Source organism: Macaca mulatta, chromosome 9 (assembly GCF_049350105.2).
Source record: "Macaca mulatta isolate MMU2019108-1 chromosome 9, T2T-MMU8v2.0, whole genome shotgun sequence".
Classification (NCBI taxonomy): domain Eukaryota; kingdom Metazoa; phylum Chordata; class Mammalia; order Primates; family Cercopithecidae; genus Macaca; species Macaca mulatta.
In genome coordinates this window covers 968,607-995,608 of record NC_133414.1, presented here as the reverse complement: position 1 = coordinate 995,608, position 27,002 = coordinate 968,607, and the positions used below count along the sequence as shown (strand labels likewise).

The following is a 27,002-nucleotide window of genomic DNA, read 5'->3' as shown; positions in this document are numbered from 1 at the left end:
CCATCTGCTCAATTTTTCTTAAATCTGAAACTCCTAAAAAGTATATTTTTAACTTTTTTATTTTAATTAACACATAGTTGTACAACTCATAGGGTACACAGTGATGTTTCGATACATATAACGCGTAGTGAGCAGATCAGGATATTAGATCAGGAACGTGCATCATTTCTTTGGAAATGTTTGGTGTCTTCCTCCTAGCTATTTGAATAATAAATTACTGTTAGTTATAGTCATCCTGCAGTGGTACAGAACATTGCAACTTCTTCCTCCTATCCAGCTGTGATTTTGTTTCCTTTAACAAATCTCTCCCCATCCCTCCCATCCCAGCCTCCACTATGCCCTGTTGTACTTTGTACTTCTATGAAATCAACTTTCTTTAGCTTCCACATATGAGTGAGAACGTGTAGTATTTAATTTTCTATTCCTGGCTTATTTCACTTTACTTAATGTCCTGTGCTTCCATCCATATTGTTGCAGATGATAGGATTTCATTCTCTGTTGTGGCTGAATCCTATTCAGTGTTACATACCACACCTTCCATATCCATTCGTCTGCTGTTGTACTCCTGGGTGGATTCATATCTTGGCTATTGTGAATCAGGCGTAGTAAACAGAGGAGTGCAGGTGTCTCTCCAGTACACTGATGATTTGCTTTCCTTTGGATAAACGCCCAGTAGTGGGATTGTTGGATCATATGGTAGTTCTATTCGTAGTTTGGTATGTGTGTGTGTATGGGGTGGGGAGGGTTGTTTTGTTTTGTTTTGTTTTGTTTTTGAGATAGTCTCACTCTGTCACCCAGGCTGGAGTACAGTGGCACGATCTCAGCTCACTGCAACCTCCGCCTCCCCGGTTCAAGCAATTCTCCTGCCTCAGCCTCCTGATTAGCTGGGACTACAGGCGTGTGTCACTACGCCCAGCTATTTTTTGTGTTTTTTTAGTAGAGATGGGGTTTCACCATATAGGCCAGGCTGGTCTCCAACTCCTCACCTTGTGATCAGCCTGCTTCGGCTTCCCAAGGGTGTGTGTGTTTTAAGGAGCCTTCATACTGCTCTCCATGGTAGCTGTATTAGTTTACATTCCTACCAGCAGTGTGTAAGAGTCCCCCTTTCTCTGTATCCTCACCAGCATTTGATATTTTTTGTCATTTTGATAATAGTCATCTTAGGTGGAGTGAGGTGATATCTCACTGTGGTTTTGACTTCCACCTCCCAAGTAACAATAAGTATAAAGCAGCTGAGCGGTCTTTGTTGCTGCTCTGCCTGTGGAGTAGCCATTTTTTTATTTCTTTACTTTCCTAATAAACTTGCTTTCACTTGGGGAAAAAAAAAAAAAAGACTTCCACTTCTCTGATGATTTGTGATGTTGAACAATTTTCATGTATTTTCTGGCCATTTATGTCTTTTGAGAAATGTCTGTTTGGATCATTTGCCCATTTTTTAATCAGTTTTTTGTTTGTTTTTTTGCTGTTGAGATGTTTGAGTTCCTTATATATCCTGAATATTAATCCCTTGTCTGGTGAGTAGTTTGCAAATGTATTCTTTTATTCTGTAGGTTGTCTTTTCACTTTGTTTCCTTTTGCTGTGCAGAAGCTTTTAAGTTATATTAACCCTATTTGCTTATTTTTGCTTTTGTGGCCTGTGCTTTTGAGGTCTTATTCAGAAAGTATTTTTTTAAAAACCAAGGAGTTCCCAAAAATGAAAAGTTTTTTTTTTTAATTCAATGCGAATGAATGTCATGAAAACCTTATGAATGGACATAAAGTGATAAACAATTTATCCCACTCTTTGCCACAGAAATATTGATGCATTTTTTTCTTTTTCTTTTTCTTTTTAGACGGAGTATCACTCTGTCATCCAGGCTAGAGTGCAGTGGCATGATCACAGTTGACTGTGACCTCTGCCTCAAGCGATCCTCCCACCTCAACCTTCCCAGTAGTTGGGATTACAGGTGCACACCAACACACCTTGCTGATATTTGCATTTTTTGTAGAGACAGGGTCTCACCACATTGCCTAGGCTGGTCTCAAACTCTTGGGCTCAAGTGAACCTCCTGCCTCAGTCTCCCAAAGTGCTAAGATTACATGCATGAGCCACTGCACCTAGCATATTGATGCATGTGATTAGGATCTTAGGTAGCAGGGATCTGTGCTCAGGATTAGCATTCAGAAATTGAGCACTTCTGAAACTTGAAACCCATCTGGCCTTGGAAGAAGATGGAAGAGGGCAGTTTGGGCTGCAAGATCAGCTCAGTCCATGCCTCCAAATGGTGTCTTTTAAGGGAAGAAAACACAGAGCTCTCTCCCACCCGAGGGAGAGAAAAGGGAAAAGGATGGACAGAAGAGTCTGGATTGGAGGGAGTTACGTTTATAATTTTATAAATGAAAAAAGTACATAAAGTATGCTTTGGTACTTCATTTGTGCAATGCGGTTAGATGAGATGAAAATGTTCCTCTGTTTTCTTTCGTTGCCCATTTTTAGGGTGATTGGTATCTGTTTCTGGACTTCCATGATCGAGATCTGCTTGCCCTTAGCCTTTTGTGGTGGCCACCGTGGGCCGTCTCTTGCGGTCCTCTGTAGCTTTTGTTAGGGCTTGAGTCCTGGGAGGACCTCCTGTGGAAATAATAGTGCATTTGTTTTTGGTTTTGTTTGTGGTTTTGGATGTGTGAACATGCCTATATATTTTTAAGCACTGTTGTTGTTCCTTGTGATTTTAATACTCTTAAACGTGCTCCACTGGTTGCAAAGGAAATGGCAAGATATTAAAATCCCAACTTTGACAGTAACACTTGCCTCATCCTCTGTGTGCCTTAGCTGGCAGGAAGCTGCAGACTAGACTCAGTCACAGCCTGTTAATTAATCTAAAGTTTTTGAGTATTTAATTTCCCGTCTATCTTTGGGGGATTTTTAAAAGCTTATTGTTCAGATGGTCTTATTATACTGGGTATTTTAAATGCTTCAAATTATTTTTGGAAGAAGGTGTAGTTTAAAATCTTAAGTAAAAGTTTTGGTTGTTTTTTTCAGTGGCACATTCATAAATGCCATCCTCAAACTGCGAGTGTGGCTGTGCTGCAGCTTGGCTTTCCATGACTGGGTTACCCCGTGTCCTGTCTGCTCCCCTTGAAATGCCACAGAGTTGGCACAGGACAGCACTAGCTCCATCTGCATCCGGTCTGTCAAGCCGGTTTTTGAGACTGAAGGTGCAGAGGGTGCTGGACCCTTCGGGTCATGAGTGACCATCAGGCCAGTGCTGAACAGTGGCGTGGGTGGGCAGGGTGGGCTTCCGGTGGGTGCTCTGCTGGCATCTGCATCAGGTGCCCCACCTCGGGGCATTGGTCAGGGGCTCCGGCTGCCCTGATCTGAAGCAGTCGTCCTTCTGGCGGGAACAGTGCTGCCGTCTGCCGGCGCACTTCTGTTGGGGCAGAGAGTGCTATTTGTTTCTTGGTTGTCGTCACGTCTCCGAAGCTGGTGTGCTCACGGATGCTCTGTCAGCCCGCGGGTGCTGCCAGGGGGTGGTGGTCCTGGGCAGGTGTGCTCATCCCCCTTTGCATGGCTCAGACAAGGCTCCTTGGTGAGAATCTCAGTTGGATAAAGAAAGAGTCCCTTCTGTAGCTTTGTGGGGAAGGATTAGCGAGAAGTTCAACCATGGCTCTCCTTAGACAAATGATGAAAAACCTGGTTATCTCAGCAGCACCTTCCCGCCCGTTCCCAGGAGACCAGGTGTGTGATGCTGGGAGGCACGAGTGAAGAATGAAGACCTCACAGACCTCTCGTGACAGCCGTGCGTCCGTTGCCCACTCAGGGTTGCACGGCGCCATCGGGGCTTCAGCCTTCTGAGATGTTGCTTCCAGCAAAACAGGTTGCTAAGGTCGAGTCCATGTGAGGGCAGTTCAAGAACAGAGCAAGTTAGAGGCTAGTAGCAAGTCCCCTCATGTCAACTCTCTCTTTGCTTTTCTAGCAAAAGTTTAACTTCAAGTCCACTTGACAGCATAGGATGAAAAGACAGTTTATTCCCCACAAGTCCAAGATTCATACTGGAGTTGAGAGAAATAAGGGGTGAGACAGAGGCCAGGCTGGAAAAGTTTATTCAGACACTCGGTTAAATTGTAGCCTTGATGTGAAAGTAGGTGCACTGTTTAAAACCGACTTTCACCTAGTAATGGTTCGTGGAGCCAGTTTGGGCAGCAGTAATGCACGTTGGAGGCAGCAAGAAAAGTGACACAAAGTTCCGGATCTGGAGCTGACGGGTTTCCTCAGCCCTGAGTTGTCTAAAGCTGACTTTGCAGCGTGACCTGAGCGGAAGGTGCCCTCACAGAAGGTGAGCTCTGCTGGACGCCAGCCTCGGCACGATGGCTCTTGGAAGATGAGAGTCTTCTTGCAGCATCACTTGGTCCTTTTCGTGGCTCAGTCACACTTCCCGCGGGAGAGGGCCAGCCTGGCTGAGCCTGTATTCCTCCCTCCCTCATGGAGTCCTCCTGCTCCACTCTGGCTCCCGGAGTCCACAGACCTCTGTATCTCCCTCCAGCAGCCCCACTCTCGTGTGCCAGGCAACACCTTGGTTTTAACCTTACAACCTGGTTCTAACCGAGAAGTGTTAATAATCACTGCTACTCATAACTCACGGAAAACAAGCACTTCAGATCCATAGCTCATTGAATTTGCCCAAACCTGGTGATGCCTGCATTGTGATCCCCAGTCTGAGAAAGTCGACACCAAGCAGCACAGTTTGACCTGGGTCTTAACTCAGCCCACTCTGTAACTGTGGAGAACACTACTTTTGAGAACAACCAAGATCACCTGGTTTTATTTCTATGAGTTCTTTGCACATGGAGGGAATCAGCCCTCTGATGTGTCTGTTACAAATACATCTGCTGGTTCTTTAGGAAGACATCTCTTTTGCCCTTAGATAGGGGGCAGCTTTTTTCCTCTCTCGGCTGCGTGGATATTGTTCCCCTTGGTGTAGAAGAGGGAATTCCTGTGTGGCACTTGCTAGCAGGATATGTAGCTTTTTCATCCAGGACCGTCCTGAGTGATTTAGCATCCTGTGCCTGTTTTCATATGAAGCACACATTTTTCACATGAACCAGAGAGAGAATTCTTGATGATCTTCTGTGTTTTCAACACTTCAGACAAGGTTATCAGCTGAGATTCTGTCTTGCTTCCTTTCGCGAGGCTGAGGGTCAATATGGGGGCAGAGGCCGGAGAGAGTGAAGGACATGCGGCCGGAGGGCAGGGCGCTGGCCAGCACACACCTGCCCGGAGCCTCACCTGTCTTGTTTTCCTGCACGCCCCCTAAGTAGGTGAGCACAGGCCAAGGTAAAAACCCACAGGATGGAGATAAGGAAGATCTGGGAATGCTGCAGAGCCTGGGCCCTCTCTGGCGGAGCCCTGGGGCATTTGCCCTTCGCTTTTGTAACTCAAGAGCCTTGTTTCCTGAGTGACCCCCTTACCCTGTCTGAAGTCATCCCCATAGCAACAGCTCCCAGAGCTGCCTTGTGCACCTGACTCCAGCCAGCGACAGGATCTCGGACGTCCTGAAGTAGAGATGACTGAGGACTGGGCGCAGAAACAGAGATGGTGTGTGTCCCAAACAGCCCTTGGTTTTGGCTGAGTTTCACTCCCTGGCTGGTCACCTGGCTTTTGTAGTGCTGAGGTGGGGGCATCTGACCCCCTCTCGTTCTTTCTTTCTCCTCACCATCTTCAGGTGCCCCTTTCTCGCCGCTGCCCCAGCCTGAATGGTCTGGCTTCTCTACTGCTGGCTTCATCTGGAGCAGATAGCCCCTATCTGGAACCCACAGTTTGCTGGCTTTGACTCCACTTGGCCGCTCAGATCAGGGCACGTGTGCGGGCCTCCTGGCACGGCAGGAAGGAGTCAGCAGCATTGTCCTGACATGGTCACGTCCTGCCGACATCCCAAGTGTGAGCGTGCCGCCTCTGGCTGTGAGCTGCTCCGTGGTCAGTGTCCAAAGGAGAGCACGTTTGTGTTGCACCACAAATTCTAGGTATTCTCTCATGGCAAGTCGTGAATTAGCATAATGCTACCTGGCTCCTAAAAGTTCTTTAGTTTCTTGCAGTTGTGTGTGAAAACAGCCAGTAAGCCATTTTTGGAGGTTAGCGTCATCAAGCCTATCGGCATAGTCCATAAGAGCTTGAATCGTGTGAGCTCTTTGGCCGTCCTCATCGGCTGCTGGCATCAAGGTTTCCCTTTGAGACACACCACAGAGTTAATGGTTCTCATCTGATCGGAAATGGCTCTAGTGAGTCCTCCTCCCTCATCAGACTTCTGCTGACGCACACAGGTGCCCTCCCCAGCGTCTCTCCTCCTGTCCCCTGCAGAAGAGAAAGTGCTGCCAGCCTTCCCTATTCCGCCACAGATGATCCTCCCCGGCACCGGCTGCTCCTGTCTGCAGCAACCAGAGAAGTCGCGCCAGGCTGGGTGCGAGGAAATGGTCCTGTGGCCTCAGTCACTGAACAGCCAGAGGAGATGGTGCCCCCGACTGCAGACAGCCCGAGGTCCAGCAGGAGCAGTGCAGCCGGTCAAGGCCCTGTCGAGCCCTTTGCGCTGCTCCCTGATTTATTGACATCACATGTCTGGCACATGCAGGACGTCAGGCCGGTGCCACCTTCCACACTGCTGGGTGCCTCCCCCTGTGGGGGCAGGAACACCCCCATGCCCAGAGGTGTGTGTACCCTCCGCAACCACCCTCATGCCACGCAGAGGGCTGCACTGGACTGGCCCCTCAGGGCCCCGTGACACTCAGCCTTCTTTCTTGGTACCTCCTGCCCCTTCCCTACCCTTCATCCTCCTTCTGTGGCACATCTGTCAGTCACAGAGGAAGACTGCGGTGCCGAGTGCCTGAGAGTGGGTCCCTGGTGTGTTTCAAATCTCAGTGAGGGCTGGTCATGGTGGCTCACGCCTGTAATCTCAGCACTTTCGGAGGCTGAGACAGGAGGATCACCTGAGACCAGAAGCTTGAGACCAGCCTGAGCAACATAGTGAGATCTCCTCTCTACAAACACGTGAAAGTTAGCCAGATGTGGTAGTGCCCACCTGTAGCCCCAGCAACTCAGGAGGCTGAGGTAGAAGTATTGCTTGAGGCCAGGAGGTCAAGACTGCAATGAGCCACGATTGTGCCACTGTGCTCCAGCGTGTGTGACAGAGTGAGACCCTGTCTCTTTAAAAAACAAAAAACACATCAGTGGGGGATGGTAAGAAGGGTGTCTCAGGAGCCAACAGGCCCCCTGTGCGCAGCCTGTCCCCAGGTGGGAGGCAGGTCCTCTGATACGCCATCTTCAAGCCTTCAAGCACTTTCTCCTTTGCTTTATTTTGTTTAAATAAAAATTGCCCCTTAGGTGAACGAAGAGTGTCATGGTCCACTAGGCACTTGGTAAAAATGCAAAACCATAGTGAAGACCTCAAAATACAGAAATAATGCACCTGGGAGGACTGTTACCGAAGCGCTGGTTGTGACCCGCTGCGATTTCCTTGGCAGTGCTTAAGATTAAATTATCATTACGTATTCTTTGAAGTAAAAGAGTTTAATTTCTGAGTACCTTTGCCGTCAGGGCCCGGCAGTTCTCTCTGCTCCTTTGGCTGTGATGCACATGCTGTCTTGGGAGGGCTCTCGCCTGCTGCACACCTAGCCCTGCCTTCCACCCACAGGACAGCCGTCGGTGCTTCAGGACCAGGCGACACGGTCATGGGTGACCCACAGCTCTTTCAAGGATGCTCTGTAATCCGTGTTCTTTTCCTTTTCTGAAAATGCTAAGTGGACTCATGGTAACTTTAAGTTCAGAGTCATTTTTCCAGTTATTTTGCAGGTTTGAGAGATGTGGCTTCATCTGTCTTCTCTGTGGCCCTTACTTTGAGTACAGTTTCCTCTGCTGCTGGGTTGTTCTTTTTGCAACTTCTGTCTTTGCCATTGGATGATGCTCAGAATCAACTTTCCCGGACAGCTGCCGGGCTTGTGACCTCATGTGAATTGGTGAAGGGGAAAACTGGACAGAAAACACATCTAGGAATATTTTAGGAACATTTTCTCTTTCTGTTTGCAGAGTTCGCTTAGTGGAAAGAGGATCCCCTCATAGCCTGCCCCTGATGGAATCGGGAAAGGTAAGTATTATAGGAAGAAACCTGCATTTCTGTATCAGTTTGCTTCTGAGTGTAGGAGCTTTGAAGTTTTCAGAAATGTATTTTTTAGAATGTTTTTCCTAACTTGAAAGTAACATATCCATGAGTATAGAAACTCAAAATAACAGTGTTTTAAGCAAGTTAGACTTTTTTCCTCAGGTAAAAGTTAGGAAATAGGCATCTCTTGCCCCGTGAAGCCAGCACAGGCCCTGCTGCCTTTGGCCTCTGTCTGCACATTGGAGCCCAATTCCCAGGGGCACCTGAGGAGCTGAGGCGGCTGCTGCTGCTCCAGCCATCATTTCCACGTTCCAGCCAGCAGGAGGAGAAAAAGAAAAGAACAAAGCATGCAGACCATAGGGAAGGTTCCCAAGCTGTCCTACACTGAAATTCCATTGATCAGAACGTGGTCACATGGCCACACGTAGCTAAAGGTTGGGAACTATTGAGATATCAATTCTGAATATCTATAGGCCTATCTAAAAATCAGGGTATCTATTACTATGGAAGTAGAAAAGAATGGTTATCAAGAACAACTAGTAGTTTCTGCCACAGTGGCTGGTTTGTTTTGTTTTGTTGTTGTTTTGTTTTGTTTTTCCTAGCACTAAAGGGCAAGAAACATATTTAAACCTAAAACATATATAAACCTTTTTTTTTCCTTTTTGGCCCCAGTTGTCAGATTCCTTCTCCGTTGACATAATTCTAAAAGCATCTCACGTTGCTTCTGGACCTATTATAAAATTGCCTGCATGGCTGCAACTTAGAATTGTTTACAGAGTTGGTTCCGACAGTAGGAATGTGCTCACCATCCATCTTAACAGTCTGGCAGACCATAGTCAGCAGCAGAGACCAGAGCCCTGAACTCTCATTTCAAACTTAAGTGAGATTTAACAGTATGACTATTCCAAGATGTTCTGTGTTTTTACCATAAAATGTTTTGCCTTTATCTCAATCGTAAATGTTAGATGAGCTGATCTGAGACAGGCTATCTTCAGGATTTCCAGAATAAACTTTTGATTCCTTATATAAGTGGTATCAGTGGAATGTGAGATATTTCTAAGCTAAACTTTAAGAAGGAGATTCTGGCCAGACCCAGTGTCTCATGCCTGTAATCCCAGCACTTTGTGGGGCTGAGACTGGAGGGTTGCTTAAGGCTACAGTAAGCTGTGATCGTGCCACTCCAGCCTGGATGACAGAGCTAGACTCTGTCTCAAAAAAAAAAAAAAAAAAAAAGAAAAATGCTTAATACTGACATCCATCACAGTAAAAGATGTTTACCTGCAGGAAAAAGTTCCCCAGTATCTTGAGTTGAAAATTCGGTGGAGATGAGCTGGAGATCCACATGGACGTTCTAATTAAAACCTGCAGACTTCACTAGCAGTTGACACAGAATCTTTCCCTTCTGGCACCACCAAAGCAGCTGCCTACTCTGTCGTTTTGCCAAAAGCATTTTGGGTTATCTTCGAGTCCATGCTTACCCCTGAAAATGTCACTCTGTGACTCCCTTCCTTCAGCGATTACTGCAAGCATCACCCTCCATCCATGCGTGTGCCATGATGTGAGATGTAATGTTGAATCTATGTAAATATCTTAAATAACTTCATTGAAACAACTGAAAATTCCCATTTTGCAAGGGTCAGGCTCTGTTAAACGTTATATCATTTACCATGTTTTTTTTCAAAAATTGTTTTCATGATTTTCAATAGATTTCTTTTAGCTTTATTGAGGTATGACAATCAAAATGTTTAATTTTAAGGTCACCATAACAGCATACAATATTGTAACAGTTACAGTGAGAATGCGATTGTCATGCTGTGATTGTCTAATGGGTCATAACTTTGTGGCATATAATTTTGATTTAATTGCTTTCTAAACAGAATGGAGACCAAGAGACATGGCATATGAAAGGAAATTACATAAAGACGAAATTGAGGTTGGCTTGTGTGTAGCCTCTCCCTGTATTCCTTCCATTGACAAGAGACTTTTCCTCTCCCAAATAGATACTTCCAGGGGTTCGGATTATAATTGCCAACCCAGAAACAAAAGGACCGCTGGGGGACTCACACCTTGGAGAGGTGAGTTGAGTGTCCTCCAATATCCAGGTTACTTTTCTGTTATGTATCCTCGGTTTGCCTTGACACCGTCAGAACTGCTCACATGATTGCCAGGGAAATAGCGTGAGGTGAGCTTTGTGGCTCATGTGAGTCCGTGAGAGCTCACAGTTACAAATGGCACTTCCTTAGGGAACCATAATAGATTCTCCTGAAATAATTCAGGAAAGATTTAAACACATAATGTGTATGGACGGAGTTTCTTTATTTCTTAGTTCTTGAGTTTGCTTTCCATGTTCCTGCTTTTATTACTGAGAAGTCCTTCACTAGGAAAATGGCAGAGGCCTCCACAGGGAGTAATGTGCAAACGACACCATCAGGACACAGTAGCCAAGAGAATCATGTGTTTATTTCAGATCAGAAGGCAAACAGTGGAACTTGACACCTTTGCCTCATTTTGTTCTGGACAAACCCACCCTGGCTGGCTCTTAACTCCTTGCCACTGTGCCCTTCTGTGCCCTTCCGTGCCCCTCCGTGCTGCTGGCAGGATGCAGCTGGAGAAGGCTGCCTCGTGTAGCTCTCTGGCCTTGGTCTCCATTCTTGACACCTCATCTCAAGCAGGGCCTGGCACTGCTGGGTGTCCCCAGTCTGAGAGGCCACGTGCCTCATGCGTCCTCCTCCTGCCCCATTCTCTCTGGCGATGAGCTTGCTGCTTCTACAAGGAAGCAGAGGGCACTGGAGAAGAGCGTGTCTGGAGCCAGCCTCCTCCCACGGTGGCAGCACGTGTGCCCTCCCTCCGGTTACCCCAGGCCTGCCGTGCCCTGGACCAAGCCCCGTGTCCAGCCAAGGACACCCTCGCTCCCCTTGTTACCTGTCCTGTCTCATTAGGTGCCCCCATTCCTGAATGGCTCCCAGCATCACATGTGGGAGACATGCTAAGAACTGGCATCTTCTTATAAGCAGCACCAGCCCTCCTCCTCCCCAGCCCCGGCTACATCCCCGGCCACATCCCCGGCACATGCAGGAACACGTTTCTGCACGTATGTGGGTGAACGCCTGACTAATGAGCAAGCCCTCACCATTCTCAGGTCCCACCTTGCTTTGCTTCTTGGGCATTTTTTGGCCCCTCACTTGACCTCTCTCAGTCACATGAAAGATCAGAATTGTGAAGATGAAATTCTGTGCTGCTCTCACTTAGGAGTTTCCTTTAAATGCATTCCTAGAAACAAGCTGGAAGCAGAGCCTGCTTCTCCAGCACCTGGAGGGGGTCCTCACAGGTGCTGCCCGAGACGTGTGCTAGGCCAAGGTCAGAATTCTCTTCCCTCTGAGGGTGGCCAGAACTGGCGAAATTTCCAGGGTGACTTTCTTATTGGGAATGTGTGTTTTTTCCGCTTTTTGAGATTAATTGAGAAAGTTGTATAAATTAAGGAATGCACTGTGATGCTTTGATGTATATACATATTTTGAAACAGTTACCACGACCGAGTTGGTTCTATTATCCGTCACCTCACATTTTGCGTGTGTGTGATGAGAACGTTTAGGATCTATTCTGTTATCAAATTTCAAGTAAATAATACAGTATTATTAACTGTAGCCACCACACTACATTTTCTCCCCAGAGCCTATTCGCCCTCTAACTGAAGGTTGGCACCTTTGCCCGTCATCTCCCCCTTGCCACTCTGAAGCCCCTGGTAACCACTGTTTGCGCCCCGCTTCTGTGAACTCGGCTCTTTAGATTCCGCATGAGTGAGGTGGTGCAGTATTTGTCCTCCTCTGTTCTGGCTTCTCACTCAGCATGACGTCTTCCAGGTTCATCCATGCTGTTGCACATGGCAGGATTTCCTCCTTTTTTATGACTGAGTAATACTCAGTTGCCTTAATGAGAATTTTCTTTGTGTTAAGGAACAGAGGACAGCTGTCATTTCCCTGATCCGATGGTGCACTCTCTTTTTCTCAGTTTCACTTTTTCATTTGTGAGGCGCTGCTCTGGGGACGTGGGTGCAATACTGAACCTGTTTCTGACTTCCCGGAACTTGACCGCTTTTCATTGTCAGTAAAATAATGGAAACAGCCAAGCCCAGAATGTCTCCACAGCAAACACTCCAGAGCCTAAAAGGCCTCGTCTCCTGACCCTTGCTGTGTGGGCACAGCTGCATGCAGCTGCGTGGGCATCTGGGGAACTTACCTGGTTTTGCTTTTATCCAGCCCTGTCCATGGTTCTGCGTAATCCACGTGGCTATGGCTTTGACTCACCATACCAGTCTTTGCTTACCTATTTTCCCAAATGTCAGACATCAGGCATTTTTGTTGCCGTTTTTTGGTGTTTTGTGCCTTCATCCCTTAGGTTTGGTTTTTTGGTGTGTGGTTTTCTTGCATTATGTGTCCAGAAGAAAGCTCACCAGGTGAAGTGAGAAAATGAATCTCAAAGCTTTTCAACATTGTTCTTGCTCTTTAGAAACAATCGTTTGGAAAAGCGAAGGAATCTAGTGTGACTTTGTTCATTCGATGTGTATATTTTTAAAAGCTATTTGTTAAATCTTCATCTAATCTGCTTTAATAAGTTCCCCGTAGATGGATGGCTTGATTGGTTGCTTGGCCACAAACTTGGTAGACTGCCTTTATTTCAGTACCCTCTGTGTGTGTCTCCAGAAACCTGAATGAGATTAACATCTTGGTTATTCAGTCCAAGGAAACTTTTAATATCACTGAATATAATTTATTGAATTGTCAAAGTAGTTGTAGCCTCATTTCCCTGGAGATAAAATAATGTCACCCACAGTGAAATTTCCCTCCATTTGCAGATTTGGGTTCACAGTGCCCACAATGCCAGCGGTTATTTTACTATTTACGGAGATGAATCCCTCCAGTCGGATCACTTCAACTCAAGACTAAGTTTTGGAGACACCCAGACCATCTGGGCACGCACAGGCTACTTGGGGTTCCTGCGGAGAACTGAGCTCACAGATGCAAATGGAGGTGAGAGTCCAGGCTGGCTGGCCCCCCACACAGATGGGCAGAGAGGTTAGGCTCCCCTAGATACAGAAGCTATTCCCAAGGTTTATGGCAGCCAAACCCAGGAGGACACATGTGCTAGCTGCAACCTAGTGCGAAAAGAGCCGAGTTTAAGAGAAGAGAGGAAGGCAAGATGCAAATGTGTCCAACAAGCTGAGCTGCACATCACATACCGTGTCCTGTCCTGAGAACCAAATGCTGACTGAAAATCGGGGAGGGGCGCGGCTGCTGAGCACGGGCTGCCGTGTCGCCCACAGCAAAGTGCCCGACGTCTCAGCCCACAGAGTCTCCTCAGCAAGCCTGAAGGCTGCCTGCTCCCACGGGGTCCATCCGAGACAGAAGCCGGCCCAGTGGCTGCAGGAACGTGCACGCTGCTGCTTCTAGGACTGGATCTGCCCCTGTCTGGGAAGAGGAGGCCGTGAAGCTCTCGGGCCCTGGTGGCTGGCCATCTCTGCCCATGCGCTCCTCAGAGTGCAGGGCCTGGTGCTGCTGATGCTGGTGCCTAGTGTGGACAGCATTGCCTTTGCCCCATCAGAGGAGAGCGGGGTGAGGCCAGGGGTATTGCATGACACGGAGGAGTAAAAGTGCACTCGCATAGTTAATTCTTTGCTTGTTCAAGAATCCTTTCTCACCTCCTTAGTTCTGCTAAAAGTAGAGGCAGGACTTGGCTGTTTCACAGCAATGGCAGTTGAGGTTCCTGGTGAGATCTTGCCTGACCAAAACCCCAGGGAGATGAGTTTCTAGACATCAGCAAGGCTTCCTTACATGCCTCTCACATCCCTACGATGGCCTGGCCCACAGGGCTACATTTAGGACTCATACAAAAATGTCCTGGCATGACATTTGCATTGTGGGAAATTGTAGACTAGTTTGAGGGTGCTGTCTGAGGTTCCTGGAAGATGCAAAAGCTGGTGGCAATTTATAATCCTAGAGAAAGGCCAGGAAAGCCACTTCCCGCCGTGTCCTGGGAGCAGGGATACCCTGAAGGACGTGTCCCTGCCACTGGAGAAGAGGCAAAGCTGCTGTAGGGGGCAGAGGCCGAGTCCGGGTCTCCATCTTTCTTTGTCTGATTTAAATTAGAAAGTACTTATCTCTGATATTATTTTATATGTCAATCATGCCTTTCAGATTTTCCCTACTATGCTTACTACCTTATAAAAATATAGGACATTTCCTTATTAAGGAAAGATAGGACCTGACCACTGGTTGTCATTGTCGTTATTCCGAGGTTTGCATGAAGGATAGAAATAAATTTCATGGCTCTATGAGCTAAGGAAATCTTCATGAACATGACCAGGAGCTACGCATTCTTTTCCCACTTAGACACAGAATTAATAGCGCAGAGAAGCACGTGTGGGTTGGAGTCAGGGAGCTGGTCTGTGACTGCTGCATCCTGTGTGACCTTGGGCAGACGAGGCCTCAGCCGGTGGGTCCATGGGACTCAGACCACTGGGTGCTGACTTCGCCCCTCAGTTGCTCCCGGTGAACATGTGATCAGGCAGTTGACTGGATATCGAAGCTGAGCCAAGAAAGGTCTTCTCCCAAAGAACAAGTGTAGAGGGAGCATGGCGTCTTTGCCGCCAGCTGTGGGGCACCGACACACAAGCCGGGCACTTGCCAAGGAGCTCCCTGGCAGAAGAAGCAAACTGTCCCTGGATCCATGAGGCCCTTCCTTGGCGTCCCTGTCTCACTTGTGGGTAGTTTTTAATCTTTTTTCAGAAAAGAAGGAAAGTGACTTGAGCAGCATTATGGGGAAGCTCACACAGGCTTTCATTCCTTCACAGAGCGCCACGATGCCCTCTACGTGGTCGGGGCACTGGACGAAGCCATGGAGCTGCGGGGCATGCGGTACCACCCGATCGACATTGAGACCTCGGTCATCAGAGCCCATAAAAGCGTTACGGAATGGTAAGTCGTGAGCTTGCAGCTTGTACCCAAATCAGGAGCCGAGTTTGTGAAGCACTGAGGATGTGGAGGGCACGGCGGCAGAGGAGAGTTTTGCTAAGGTAGGGAAGGGAGTGCAATTCAGCATTTGACTATAAACCTTTATCTTTTGGGGTTAAAGTAACAAAAGAACACTCCACACATAGAGGTAATGTACCATATATTACCTGAAAATGATAAGACTTCTATTGTCATGAAAACTACTTGATAATGTTTTTCAGGAAGCCAAATTGTTTGGTTTTTAATTTACAAAAGCATGATGTAGGAAAAAAATGAACCTCACACATATGTAGGCACAGAAAATACTTTTATGACTGTTGACTTGGGAACTGTAAGTAACATGAGACGTGGGAAAACTTTAGGTGAGAAGGAGAGGCAGCGTTTGTCCAGACCCCAGAAGAGACTTCCAAAGGAAGAATTGCTTGAGTTAAACCAAGGCTGACAGTGAGAAGGTGTGTGTGTCGCACCTGCTGCCTGGGGCAGACTCTGCTCTGGGCCAGGTGAGGACTTGGAGGCTGGGACTTTGTCTCTCTGGCCCGTTTAATCTGTCGTGACGTGCTGAGTATGTCCACGGTGCTGCCGGAAATACAGCAGCATTTTCTTCTGATGTGTGGGAGTGGATTGGATGCTGGAGTGCCATGAGTTAAGTCAGCCAGGGCCGGGGAGTGTCACAGGCTTGTTCAGTGCCCTTATATTTGCATTTAGGCCGAAAAGTGACTCAACACCATTGACTTTAGACTTGTTCATTCCCTTGATAACAGACAGGGTGCTAACTGAGGGTGCCTGGTGAAACTGGTCTCCGTCTCAGGTCAGAAACCCTGAGGGAGGTGCATTCTCCTCTCTCATGAACAGCTTTTCTGGGCTGAAAGGATGGGTTCTGAGATTGTTCCTTCCTCCTCTTAGCTAGTTGAGGTGCAGTATAGGCTAGTACTTACTGCCATTCGCTGAATTTGAACATGGAGGACTTGGCAGAATTTGCAAGATCCATTTTGCTTACCTGTCAGTGATCCTGTGGTTCAAATTGGCTAAGCCCCTACTCTCAAACAAAATTCCTTAAATTGTTGATTTCCTTGACAGTTCTCTCCTTGAGTATACAGAGAAGACAGAAACTCTAGGAAGACTTTGGCACTGAAACTCGACCAGGGCCTGCCTTATTTTCCATCTAAATAGCTACGAATATCAGTTAACAGCCTTTCCGTTTTTTTATTTTTAAGAAAACAATTCTAATTGGCTTCTATTACCTCCCTCAAGCATTTCTGTCTGGTTTGCCGCTAAAAGGTGTGCATCGAGGGCCTCGCTGGTGCCCTCTGTGGGCTTCTAGACCGTGGTGCTGGGCCTTGTTCTGAAAGTGTCGCTGCTGTTACCCGCCATGTGGCCACCGAACTGGGTCTGTCCCTCACCTGGTCAGGGGCTCACATGCCCCTTGCCCACACGGTGTCCTTTGAGTGGACTTTTGAATGTTTGAGATGATCCAGATACAAACTGCTTTGCTCCACCTTCCCTCTCCCAGCCTCCCTGCACTGCCCTTCCGGCCACCGTCGGCTGCTCCATGCTGAGAAACGTGGTTGTGTCACCCAGCGTTGCAGAATGGGACTCTCCATGTTGCCAAATTCAAGCCAGACTTTCTCATTTCTCATCAATTGTTCTCAGCATTGAGTAGCGTGCACAGCTCCTGGAAAGGCTCTGAGAGTCGCTGGCACCGCCCCCTAGGTCCCTGGCAGCCCAGAGGAGATAGCAGATCAAGCACACCCTCGGCCAGCTCTGTTACCTCCGGAGAGCCAAGCTGATTCGGATACTCCAGGACTATTCCATAAATTCCAAATGCCATAATAAAAGTAGACCCAATGTTCCTGAGATGTGTGTATCTGTGATATCACAGATTCACAATGTGGGCTCACATGGGCCGTGTAGAGCAGCGTTTTGACATCACCAGGAGCAGTATGACAGGAATTCAGCACCAGCACGTCTGCTCGGAAAGTTCTTAGCATGCTCCATAGGCGTGCGGCAGTCACAAAGCAAAATCCAGGAGAACTATTGAGAAATTCCAGGAAAATTCTCCAATTTTCCCTGTCAATTTAACATAGATTGGCCATACTGAATAAAATATGTGTTATTTTCCTAATTGACTTACTCTCACACTTAGAACAATAGTGAGTTTCCCAAAATACCTCCTGCCTCAAGCTGCAATAGAACGTGTTAGGCGCATGAGAGCAGATACCAGCAGCCCTGGAGCCTGGTCTCCATCCAGCCCCCTCTGCCTGGGAACCGTCTGGCCTCCTCAGCCAAGCAGACCTCAAGTACCAGGCTCTGTGAATATTGGGGCCCTTAAACAGCTAGTTCCAAAAGCCAGCCCTATATCCTTTAAAGCACCGGGTTTTTGCTTCTGCCAGTTGGATAGACTACATACTCTGGTGCCTGTCCTGCCGAAAGATGACTCGATTCCAGATAAAACATTTCTGAGTGAATCTTCCACATTCCAGAAGACTTACCCCTGCACATGGGTTAGCCACGATGTGGCAGCCAGCCCACGCTCAGTGTTGGGTTAGCCACGGTGTGGCAGCCAGCCCACGCTCAATGTTGGGTTAGCCACGGTGTGGCAGCCAGCCCATGCTCAGTGCTTTAGACAGAGTTGTTACGATGTCCCCACATCTGCATTCCAGGGGCTGGCTCAGCTGGGGCGAGCAGCTCGGCTGGGCCCAGGACTGGTGACTCTTCTCCATGTGTTTCTTATCCTCTGGACCCAAGGGCCAGCCCAGGTGTGTCCCCGTCCTTGCAATGACACAGGCACGCCCGGAAAAGCCCCCACATCCAGCCCTTCTGGAGCCTCCACCGTCATTCACCTCCCTAACACAGGCTGACTAGGTTCCATGCTGAGCACAAGCGCCAGGACTGGGAAACACACCTCCCACTCAGGCGCACCGCACAGACAGAGAGGAGTAGGCACCCATGCCCTAGGCCTCTGCACGCACGCCTCTCAGCCGCAGAGCTGGGGTCTGGAAGCAGGAGGCACAGGGCTGCCTTGAGGGCAGAGGCTGATGGCACGCTGCACTCGGCAGTGGGTCATTGGTCCTCCAGGCAGCAGCAAAGAGGCAGCCCTGGAACACAGACTCCGCTAGCCAGGTGGAGTGAGCCTGTACTAGAAACGGGAACTCAGGAAGACGGTGAGACCCTCGCAGAAGCCACCGAGGGAGAAGCTGGTAGGAAACACCGATCCGTGCTGTCGCCAGAAATCTGTGTGGGGAACGATCAGTGGGCGGCAGACGGAGGACATGGAGAGGCCAGAGGAGACTGTCGGGAGTGCTCAGGCAGGTTGGAGACAGCCAAGTGGAACTTCGAAAAGAAACCACAGCTATTAAATAAAGCATTAATAAACGTGTAATGTTGGCTTTCTTTTCTGTCTTTTAGTGCTGTGTTTACCTGGACAAACTTGTTGGTGGTTGTGGTTGAGCTGGATGGGTCAGAGCAAGAAGCCTTGGACCTGGTTCCCTTGGTGACCAACGTGGTCCTGGAGGAACACTACCTGATCGTCGGAGTGGTGGTCGTGGTGGACATCGGCGTCATCCCCATCAACTCCCGTGGGGAGAAGCAGCGCATGCACCTGCGAGACGGGTTTTTGGCAGACCAGCTAGACCCCATTTATGTGGCCTACAACATGTAGTCTCGTCTCTTGGCTTCCATGGACTTTTCTAGAGATGTAGACATTGTTCTCCGTGTCCACTGAAGCGTGCAGACACAGGGCAACACTCACCAGAATGCAGCCTTTTGTGGTGAGAGTGGAGGAGGAAGAGGAGGAGGAAGAGGACTTCTCACAGCAGCCACGATCGGCGTGGGGGTGAAATGTGAATTTACCACTGAATTTCGCTCAGAAGGACTTTGGATTACTGCCTTCAGTTCATTGGAAAAGCCCATTTCAAAAACTTTCTTTTCTTTTCTTTCTTTTTTAATTATTGGATAATAAGTGCTTTCTTCGTAAATGTGGTATTTTGTTAAGCCGAAATAGCAATTAAAAAAATATCCTGCCCTCCAGATGGGTTCTTTTAAACAATTTATGTAGTGTGACAAAGAATTGTTTTCTCTGTTTTAATGTGTCATGAAATCTTAATGACATGGATCTGTTACTAATTTAAGCCATTGCTAGATCTCATCCTTTTAGGGAAGTTTGAGGTACGAGAAAACCTTCCAAATAGCACCTTCCAATTAGATTATAGCAGCTTTCTTTGTCAGAAATGTGCTGAAGAAACAAAGGCTGATATATGGCCTTTGAAGTTAGTATAGAATGAGAAGAAATTATAAATAAGGTGTATTTCGGCAATTATCTTGCAAATATCTTTGTACTAAACTAAAAAGATAAAATAAGTTAACTTCCTCAATATGTAATTATGTACAAAATGTTTAATTTATTTTGATCTCTTTAGAACTATAAAAGAGAAAAACATTCAAGAATATTAAAGTCTTGTAATGTTTGCTAATATAAAAAAGTGTTGTATTATCTTGCGTGGATAGTATCACAACAAATATATATATATGAAATATAAATTCACTAATGAACAAAGGAGATTTTAAAGTTTAAGACGCAGAACTTGTCACTTGCATGGTGTGCCCCCCGTACTCACATCCACTCTGCTGTTGCCAGCAGTCACAGACCACAGGAGCCCTGTCTAAAAGTTTCTTCTAGAACCAGAGACCAGCAAGTGAAATTACTGCCATCTCAAGGATGGTGAAAGAATTCAAAGCTCAATGTGCACTATTTTTTTCTTTGCTGTGGGACAACAGTGAATGTGTTTATGCCAGCGTGTGCTGATGATACTGAGGGGCTTTAGGTTGGCAAATAGCACTGTTTTCTTAGCTGCAAGAATTCGTTGCACAATGTTTTTCATCATTTTTGTTAGTGTCATCTTTTGTTGGTCCTTGCTACGGAAAGGAATGCGATTCTGTGGTCATTTGCACTGGGTTGCATTGATTCCCTCTCTGATGGCCAATGTGGAGTGGACAAAGTGTCCGGAACTCACATCGGTGATCGTCCCCTCGTCTTAAGACCCAGCCAGCTCTGTGTGAGCCTCTGGGGCTCCCTCGCTCGGTGAGCACAGTTCCCCGGGGGTTCATGCCAGAGCTCTGGCTGAAGCAAGAAGTCCTCCAGCTGCGTCGTTTGCCGCCTGTGGATGAGTGCGCCCCAGTTTCTGCCCTGGCAGCTCCTGGCCACGCCTTCTCAGAGCTCACCTGTGCACTTCTAAATTGAATTGGCCCACGGAGTCCAAGAAGGAGCATCTGCACTCCGAGAAAGATGTGTTCTGTACCTGCCCCACGTGACCCTGCAGTGGCTCTCGGTGCTAGATATGCATGACTAAGATTGATGCTGGGCAAAATTTAGATTAACTTTCTTTATGTTGTGGGCAGTGTCTGTCTGCCTTTGCTATATGCAGTCAGCAGTAAGCCTTTTGCTAAAAGAGTTTTGTTTGACTTCTGAGATCCAAGGCTGATTGTTGTTAAAAAAAAAAAAAAAAGGCACATTTAAAAAAATTTGTCTGCATATGTGGTGCATCCTTCCATCTCCACAAACCATTTGATTCTTGAGATATTGTTTGGCCTCATTGCTGTGTGTGAATATTTCTCCACATGCTTTAGATACACATTCCTAGTCTCTGCTTCCTAAGGGGGGAACCACCACACATAGGGGGAAAAAAAGACATTTTCCTATACCCACCCACCTTGTTTAAACGGAAGTAGGTTTGGGGCTTCAGGTCAGACACTGATTATGAAACATTAGCTGCAGTGTGCAGGACAGCTTTGAGGTCCAGCTGAAGTCAGGAAGCAAAACAAATTTAGATGTCACTTCAAACATAATTTTAACTGTCACCAAATCAACTATGTTCGAGGAGTGTGGACGCTGCAGTGTAGTTGTGAAGGCAGTTAGCAGCAGTCTCTTCTGCATCCTGTCAACTCTGATGTTAGAGTTCAGGCTCAAAGAGTTGGTGGACTGAGATCAAAATTTGGTTGTGCAAGAAAAAGGAAAGGAGACAGTACCACCAGTTTCAGCAATAAAGAAGGGTCATTCTGTATTCGAAATTGTACTGTAGATAAATCATTCATGAGAATGTAAAAAATGTTTGTCTTGTGACCTTGTGCTTTTGAAGTCAGACAAAACCGTGTAATCAACTTGCACAAAAAGAGGGTACACAATGAACATATAAACACAGACCTAATCAAACAGGAGCAGATTCCTCATGGTGCTTGTTTATTATATATATTTAATCCTGCTTGACACTTTACCCAAGGGAGATGGTCCCTTTTATCAGTTGAATGTTAGCAGCGTTATTTCAGAGTGTGGTGACTGGTTAGAGAAATTCATGTACTCAACCAATCACAGTTTCAAACAAAATTTTTATGTGCGAAGGACAGCAACCTTCTTGTATGTTAAACCACCAGTACGCTTTGTACATCTGTGATAACGCCTGTTTTATATTCAAATGAACAAATAAAAGCTTTTATTTTTGTTGCTCTGAAAATAGCAGTTTCTTAATTGGTCCCCTGGAAAGATGTCTGGGACAGCTTTAATCCCAGGAAGGAAGTGACTCCTACAGGGAAATGTATCTGACTCTGTTTACAGAATTTGTTGCATTACTTAGTACAGATAATCATACTTTGAACAATGTTTAAATTTTGATGGGGGCATTTATTGCTAAAAATAATTCCTATGGCAACAAATGTTTTGTGAAATGTTTTTTTTTAATTCTTTTAAATATATCGAAATATATTTGTTCATATTTGCTGTAAGTGTACAGATTATTGGTAATTTGGGGACAAACAGCGTGAGTCCTGTGTGCAGATGCTTTCTGTCAGCTGTGTCGCAGGGTCACAAGTGTGTCAAGAAGTAGGAGTACTTGACTGTTCCACCCCAAATTGTCTTTATCCATTTGACAACCAAAAACTGCATCTTTTGCCCAAGATCTTAGAATTCTTATGGCTTTGTCTTTGGGAAAGCAGTAGCAGGTCAACTGCCCTTCAGACTAGTGGTTCCATGAAGATAAATGTTTGTTCACAAGAAAATCAGTGGAACTAGGGCTGGACGCGGTGGCTCACGTCTGTAATCCCAACACTTCGGGAGGCCGACGCAGGCGGATCACGAGGTCAGGAGATGGAGACCATCCTGGCTAACACGGTGAAACCCCCTCTCTACTAAAATACAAAAAATTAGCTGGGCATGGTGGTGGGCACCTGTAGTCTCAGCCACTTGGGGTGTTGAGGCAGGAGAATGGTGTGAACCCGGGAGGCGGAGCTTGCAGTGAGCCAAGATCGCACCACTGCACTCCAGCCTGGGCGACAGAGCGAGACTCCGTCTCGAAAACAAAAAAATATCAATGGAACTAAAATTTTCACACAGAGCACCAGGTGTAATCTGAGTGCCTTTGTGTTCAAATTTCACTTGCCTTCCCTGACCCCTAACTTTCATTCAGGACAATCCCTCGTTGACTGAGAATGAGGCTTTGGGTGTGTGAAAGTGAACAGCTGGTGTGAGACCTGCAGGGCTGCACTGGAAGAAGCAGAAGATAGCAAGGGAGAGATGCTTCTCCACAGGCTCCCGCTTCTCAGATGGCAGCCCTCACCATGGCCCGTCAAGTACAAACCAGGTAACCAGGAGAACTGCTCCCGTGGGGCCCTCACCATGGCCCGTCAAGTACAAACCAAGTAACCAGGAGAACTGCTCCCGTGGGGCCCTTCTTTGGACTGTGCATGCGTTCCAGCACTGGTGTGTGAGTGTAGGATTTGCTAGTGTGAAGCTGTGCTCTGCGTTCTCCATGGCCCCTCGCGCAAGGCTGGGTTCTTGGGACGCAACCAAGAGCAGTTTTGTTGGCTGGCCAGTCCCCGTTTTGTCTTGTGAATCCTCCACGAAACATCTCGGTGCACTCACAATGGTCTGTCCACCTGGACAGAAGCAGTCACACTGCTTCTGTGGAGAGATTGCTTAGCAAAAGGGGTCATTTCCTAACTGCTGTGTTTGCTGGGATGCTCAGCTCTGTGTTGTCTCAGTAGAACTTGCCATTCATGATCCCTACTGACATACTAAACATTTCTTTCTACGAGATTCCAGAAGGTCGTGCAGGGATCCCATACGACCTCTCCTGTAATCCCTGGGTTTTCTTTGTAGAATGAGAACGTCGGCCGGCGTCGTTGTCATGTCCCTCTGGCAAAACATACTGCAGGCACATGCGACTCAAGTCGAGTGCATACTCTCAGCTGTAGCTCTTGCTGTTGGTTAATCTGTAATGTTAATTCTATGAACAAAACAACTGGGCAAGACCAAACTGATACCTTAGCAAGGGATTTGGGTTGGCCCCGGTGCTAACGTGGCTTGTCATTCTGTGATGAGAGCATCGTGGGGTGTTGGGAACACGGGCCTGCCCAGCTTGCTCTTGGGGTCCAGTGGTGGTTCTGCTCTGCGCTCCCCAGATCGCACGCCTGTCTTTACCCCATCTCTAAATGGGACTCGGGCTTTCGTGGGCATAGTGAGTTTGTGCCTGAGCTCTGTGGCGCGGTAGCCAGTTCAGCCCCATTTAGAAACTGCATTTAAGGCAGAAAAGGGTAGAAATAGAAATAGAAAGGGCTTCTGTGACTGTCTCTCACACTTGAGTTTATTTTTTATTGTTTTTGAGACAGTCTTGCTCTGTTGCCTGGCTGGTGTGCAATGGCGCGATCTTGGCTCACTGCAACCTCCGCCTCCCAGATACAAGCTATTTTTCTGCCTCGGCCTCCTGAGTAGCTGGGACTGCAGGTGCCCGCCACCGTGTGTGGCTAATTGTTGTATTTCTGGTCGAGACGGAGTTTCACCAAGTTGGCCAGGATGGTCTCGATCTCTCAACCTCGTGATCCGCTTGCCTCAGCCTCCCAAAGTGCTGGGATTACAGGCATGAGCCACTGCGTCCAGCCTGAGTTTTTTAACTACACCTACTACAAAGACTTCTAGCAAATAACTTCTGCAAACCAGCTGGCCTCACTCAGATGAGGATCCCAGGTGTTTCTTAGAAGCCCTGCCAGGGGAGGGAGGGTGCAGGAGGCAAAAAGGTTGAGAACCTTAGGAAGTTTGTTGACACAGCATAGTTGGGTGGAAAATATTTTGCAGCCCTATTCGAGAAGAGTGTGTGAGAAGCACCTGGAGGTGTGTGTGCCTCTCCCAGGAGGCCCCAGGGAGCTATCCCTTTTTCAGGAGGTGCAGAAGTAGCCAGGCCCAAGTGGATATCCGGATGGGCCTGGCCACTCTTCAGCTGCTGCAGGTCTGGGATAGAACAGAGTGGAGGGAAAGGGGCCCTAAGTTTTTCCAGAATGCGTGGAATATCCTGAACCACAAGCCTGACCTCACAGGACAGGTAACCCCCTCGACAGTGCATCCTGGTCTCTCTGCTCTGAGCTAAACTGTCGGAGAACCCCGCCTTTAGGGACCTTTTCATCCCAGGAACCCCAGCGACACCGAGACTCCAGTACCAGGACAAGAATCTGAGCTATTTAAAAATGTGCTTCTGCAGGAAATGATGTCAGAATGCTCATTTCATCGGTCTGGTCTTTAACAGCGATTCAGCCCCGACTGCAGATCCCATTTCCTGGGAATGCAGCAGAGCCTCTGCATGAAACATCCGTGTGCAGTACTCTTAGGGACGGAAGGGACTGGGCTAAACCACAGTGGGAGCTGGGAAGGGAAGGGACCAACCTCAGGCCCCACTGGGACACTGGAGCTGCCATCCTGTAGAGCCCTCCTAACCCTACACCAGAGGCTGAGGGGGACCTCGGACATCACACATATGCTTTCCCATGTTTTCAGAAATCTGGAAACACAGAATTTCAGGGGTGAGAGTGCCTACATATTGAATATGAGGCTAGATTGGGCTTCTATAATATCCCAAAGGACCCTCCAGCTTTTTCACCGGCACCCAATGCCCACCAGATACCAAAGACACAGCTTAGGAGAGTTTCACCCTGAAGCTGAGGGGGAGGGAGCCTGGTTAGAGGTGACTGTGCAGTATGACTGCCTGCTCCACCTGACGATCTCAGCTGCTGCCCTTTCCTTTTCCCGCAAATGCCCGTCGCCATGGCCTTCTGTGTCCACAGGAGACTTTGACCCAGATACTCATGGACCAGACAAAGGTGTTCCTCCTGGCCCAGGGCCCACCATGAAGTGTGCCTGGGAGCCTAGTAAGGACCCAGCCACTCCTGGGCTGTTGACCTTTGCTTCTCTTGCCCAGCGTTGTGGCCACATCACTGCATCGTACTGTGAGATAAGTCAGGGTGGGCTCCCCAGGACCTGCACTAAATTAAATAGTGAAATTCAGCTTCAAAGAGCTTTGGAAATTACCCCTGCATTTAAGCAAAATCAGTGATACCTGAGCAAACCCTTTCACACTGGCACGAGTTACAATCCTGTCTCCTCCTGATTACAGATTCCATCCAGGCAAGAGCTGTATTACTCTGAGGTGTCCCATTCATGTTTTGGTCAATATTTAGTTTCCTTTTGAAAATAGATTTTTATGTTACTCCATTATGATGGGCAGAGGCCAGATGCTTATATTCAATTTAAATGACTATGTTTTTCTATCTGTAATTGGGTTTATAGTCAGGTAGTAAATGTTTTATTGCAGCCGGAAGATTCCTGGAAGGTGACCAGAGATTAGCTGGCCGCTGTCAGACCTGAAGTTACTTCTAAAGGGCCTTTAGAAACGAATTCCTTTTTATTCCTTCTCTGAATTCTGAGAAGTAGGCTTGACTTCCCCTAAGTGTGCAGTTGGGAGTCAACTCCTCTGAAAGGAAAGTTTCAGAGCATTTTCCAAAGCCATGGTCAGCTGTGGGAAGGGAAGACGGCGGATAGTACAGTTACCGGAAAACACTGATGGAGGCAGATGCTCCAGTTCAGCCAAAGACCTTTCTTCTGCCCACCCCAGAAATGCCTTCCTCAATCGCAGAAGCGTTGTCCCACGGCTCCTGATACTCAGAATTCGGCCTCTGACCGGGACCATCTGCATCCTCCAGGAGCTTGTAAGAAACGGAGCACTGTGGGACCTGGTGAACCCAAACCTGCAGGGCTCCTGGGCCTGTTGGGGCAGCTGCAGGGGAAGCTGGAGTCAGCAACCTCCTCCTGACCTTCCTGGTGACTGCTTTTCTGAGGGGCCAGAATGCACCGGTTGACCTTCTTGCATCACTGGCCCATGACTGGCTGCTTTGGTCAGGTATAAAAAGGTGTTTCCACAGGGTCTGCTCCTCAGGCCTCGCACTGTCAGACCCGGTTTCTGTGGAGAACTCAGCCTCCCGGCAGGGATAGGGCACTTCAAATGGCTGAGAGAATTGAGAGGCCACACATGTGCGGCCTGAGCAGTCTCTGCTGCAAAACAAAACGGGGGATTCTTAATGTAAAGTGTTCTCATCCTCACAGAGGGGTTCCCAGCTGCTGGTGAGCATGTCGCAGGCATTTCCTGGGCTGCATCAGGTTGCCGTCAGCTAGACGATCGTTTTGGGGGCTCATAAACCAAAGACAGGTGACACTCTGCCACCTATATCAGCCACCAGCTGTTTCCCGGAGGCAGAATTGGGCTGCAAAGATGGGCTTGGGTGATATTAATGGGTTTTAGGGATTCTGTGGGTTAAGATTAGACCATTAGCCTTTAGTGGGCAGTTGCCCCAGAAGGTAACAGGCATGCTGGCCATGCTTGGTGTCGGCTCCAGCTCACTGCTAACCTTATAAGATGGGGAAAGCAAACTTGTTCTGTAAAGGGCCAGCTAGAAAATATTTTAGGCTTTGTGGGCAGATGGTTTCTACCTAAATTACTCGATTCTGAGCTGTAGCACAAATGCAGCCACAGATAGCCCTCGCAAAAGTACTGTGGCTCTAGTCCCA

The 27,002-nt window shown here is 47.7% G+C and overlaps 1 protein-coding gene across 4 annotated transcripts in view; it reads left to right on the top strand.

Annotated features, from left to right (window-relative positions):
* DIP2C (disco interacting protein 2 homolog C) overlaps positions 1 to 21,633 on the top strand; it is a 374,224-nt gene extending 352,591 nt beyond the window's left edge. For all 4 annotated transcript variants that reach the window (XM_077945649.1, XM_077945648.1, XM_077945646.1 and 1 more), the window contains 5 exons: positions 8,051 to 8,108; positions 10,124 to 10,198; positions 12,976 to 13,150; positions 14,971 to 15,094; positions 18,536 to 21,633. In XM_077945649.1, the coding sequence (XP_077801775.1) occupies positions 8,051 to 8,108; positions 10,124 to 10,198; positions 12,976 to 13,150; positions 14,971 to 15,094; positions 18,536 to 18,788 (685 nt within the window). In that variant the 3' untranslated portion in view covers positions 18,789 to 21,633. The remainder of the gene's footprint in view (positions 1 to 8,050; positions 8,109 to 10,123; positions 10,199 to 12,975; positions 13,151 to 14,970; positions 15,095 to 18,535) is intronic.
* Positions 21,634 to 27,002: the final 5,369 nt, after the last annotated feature.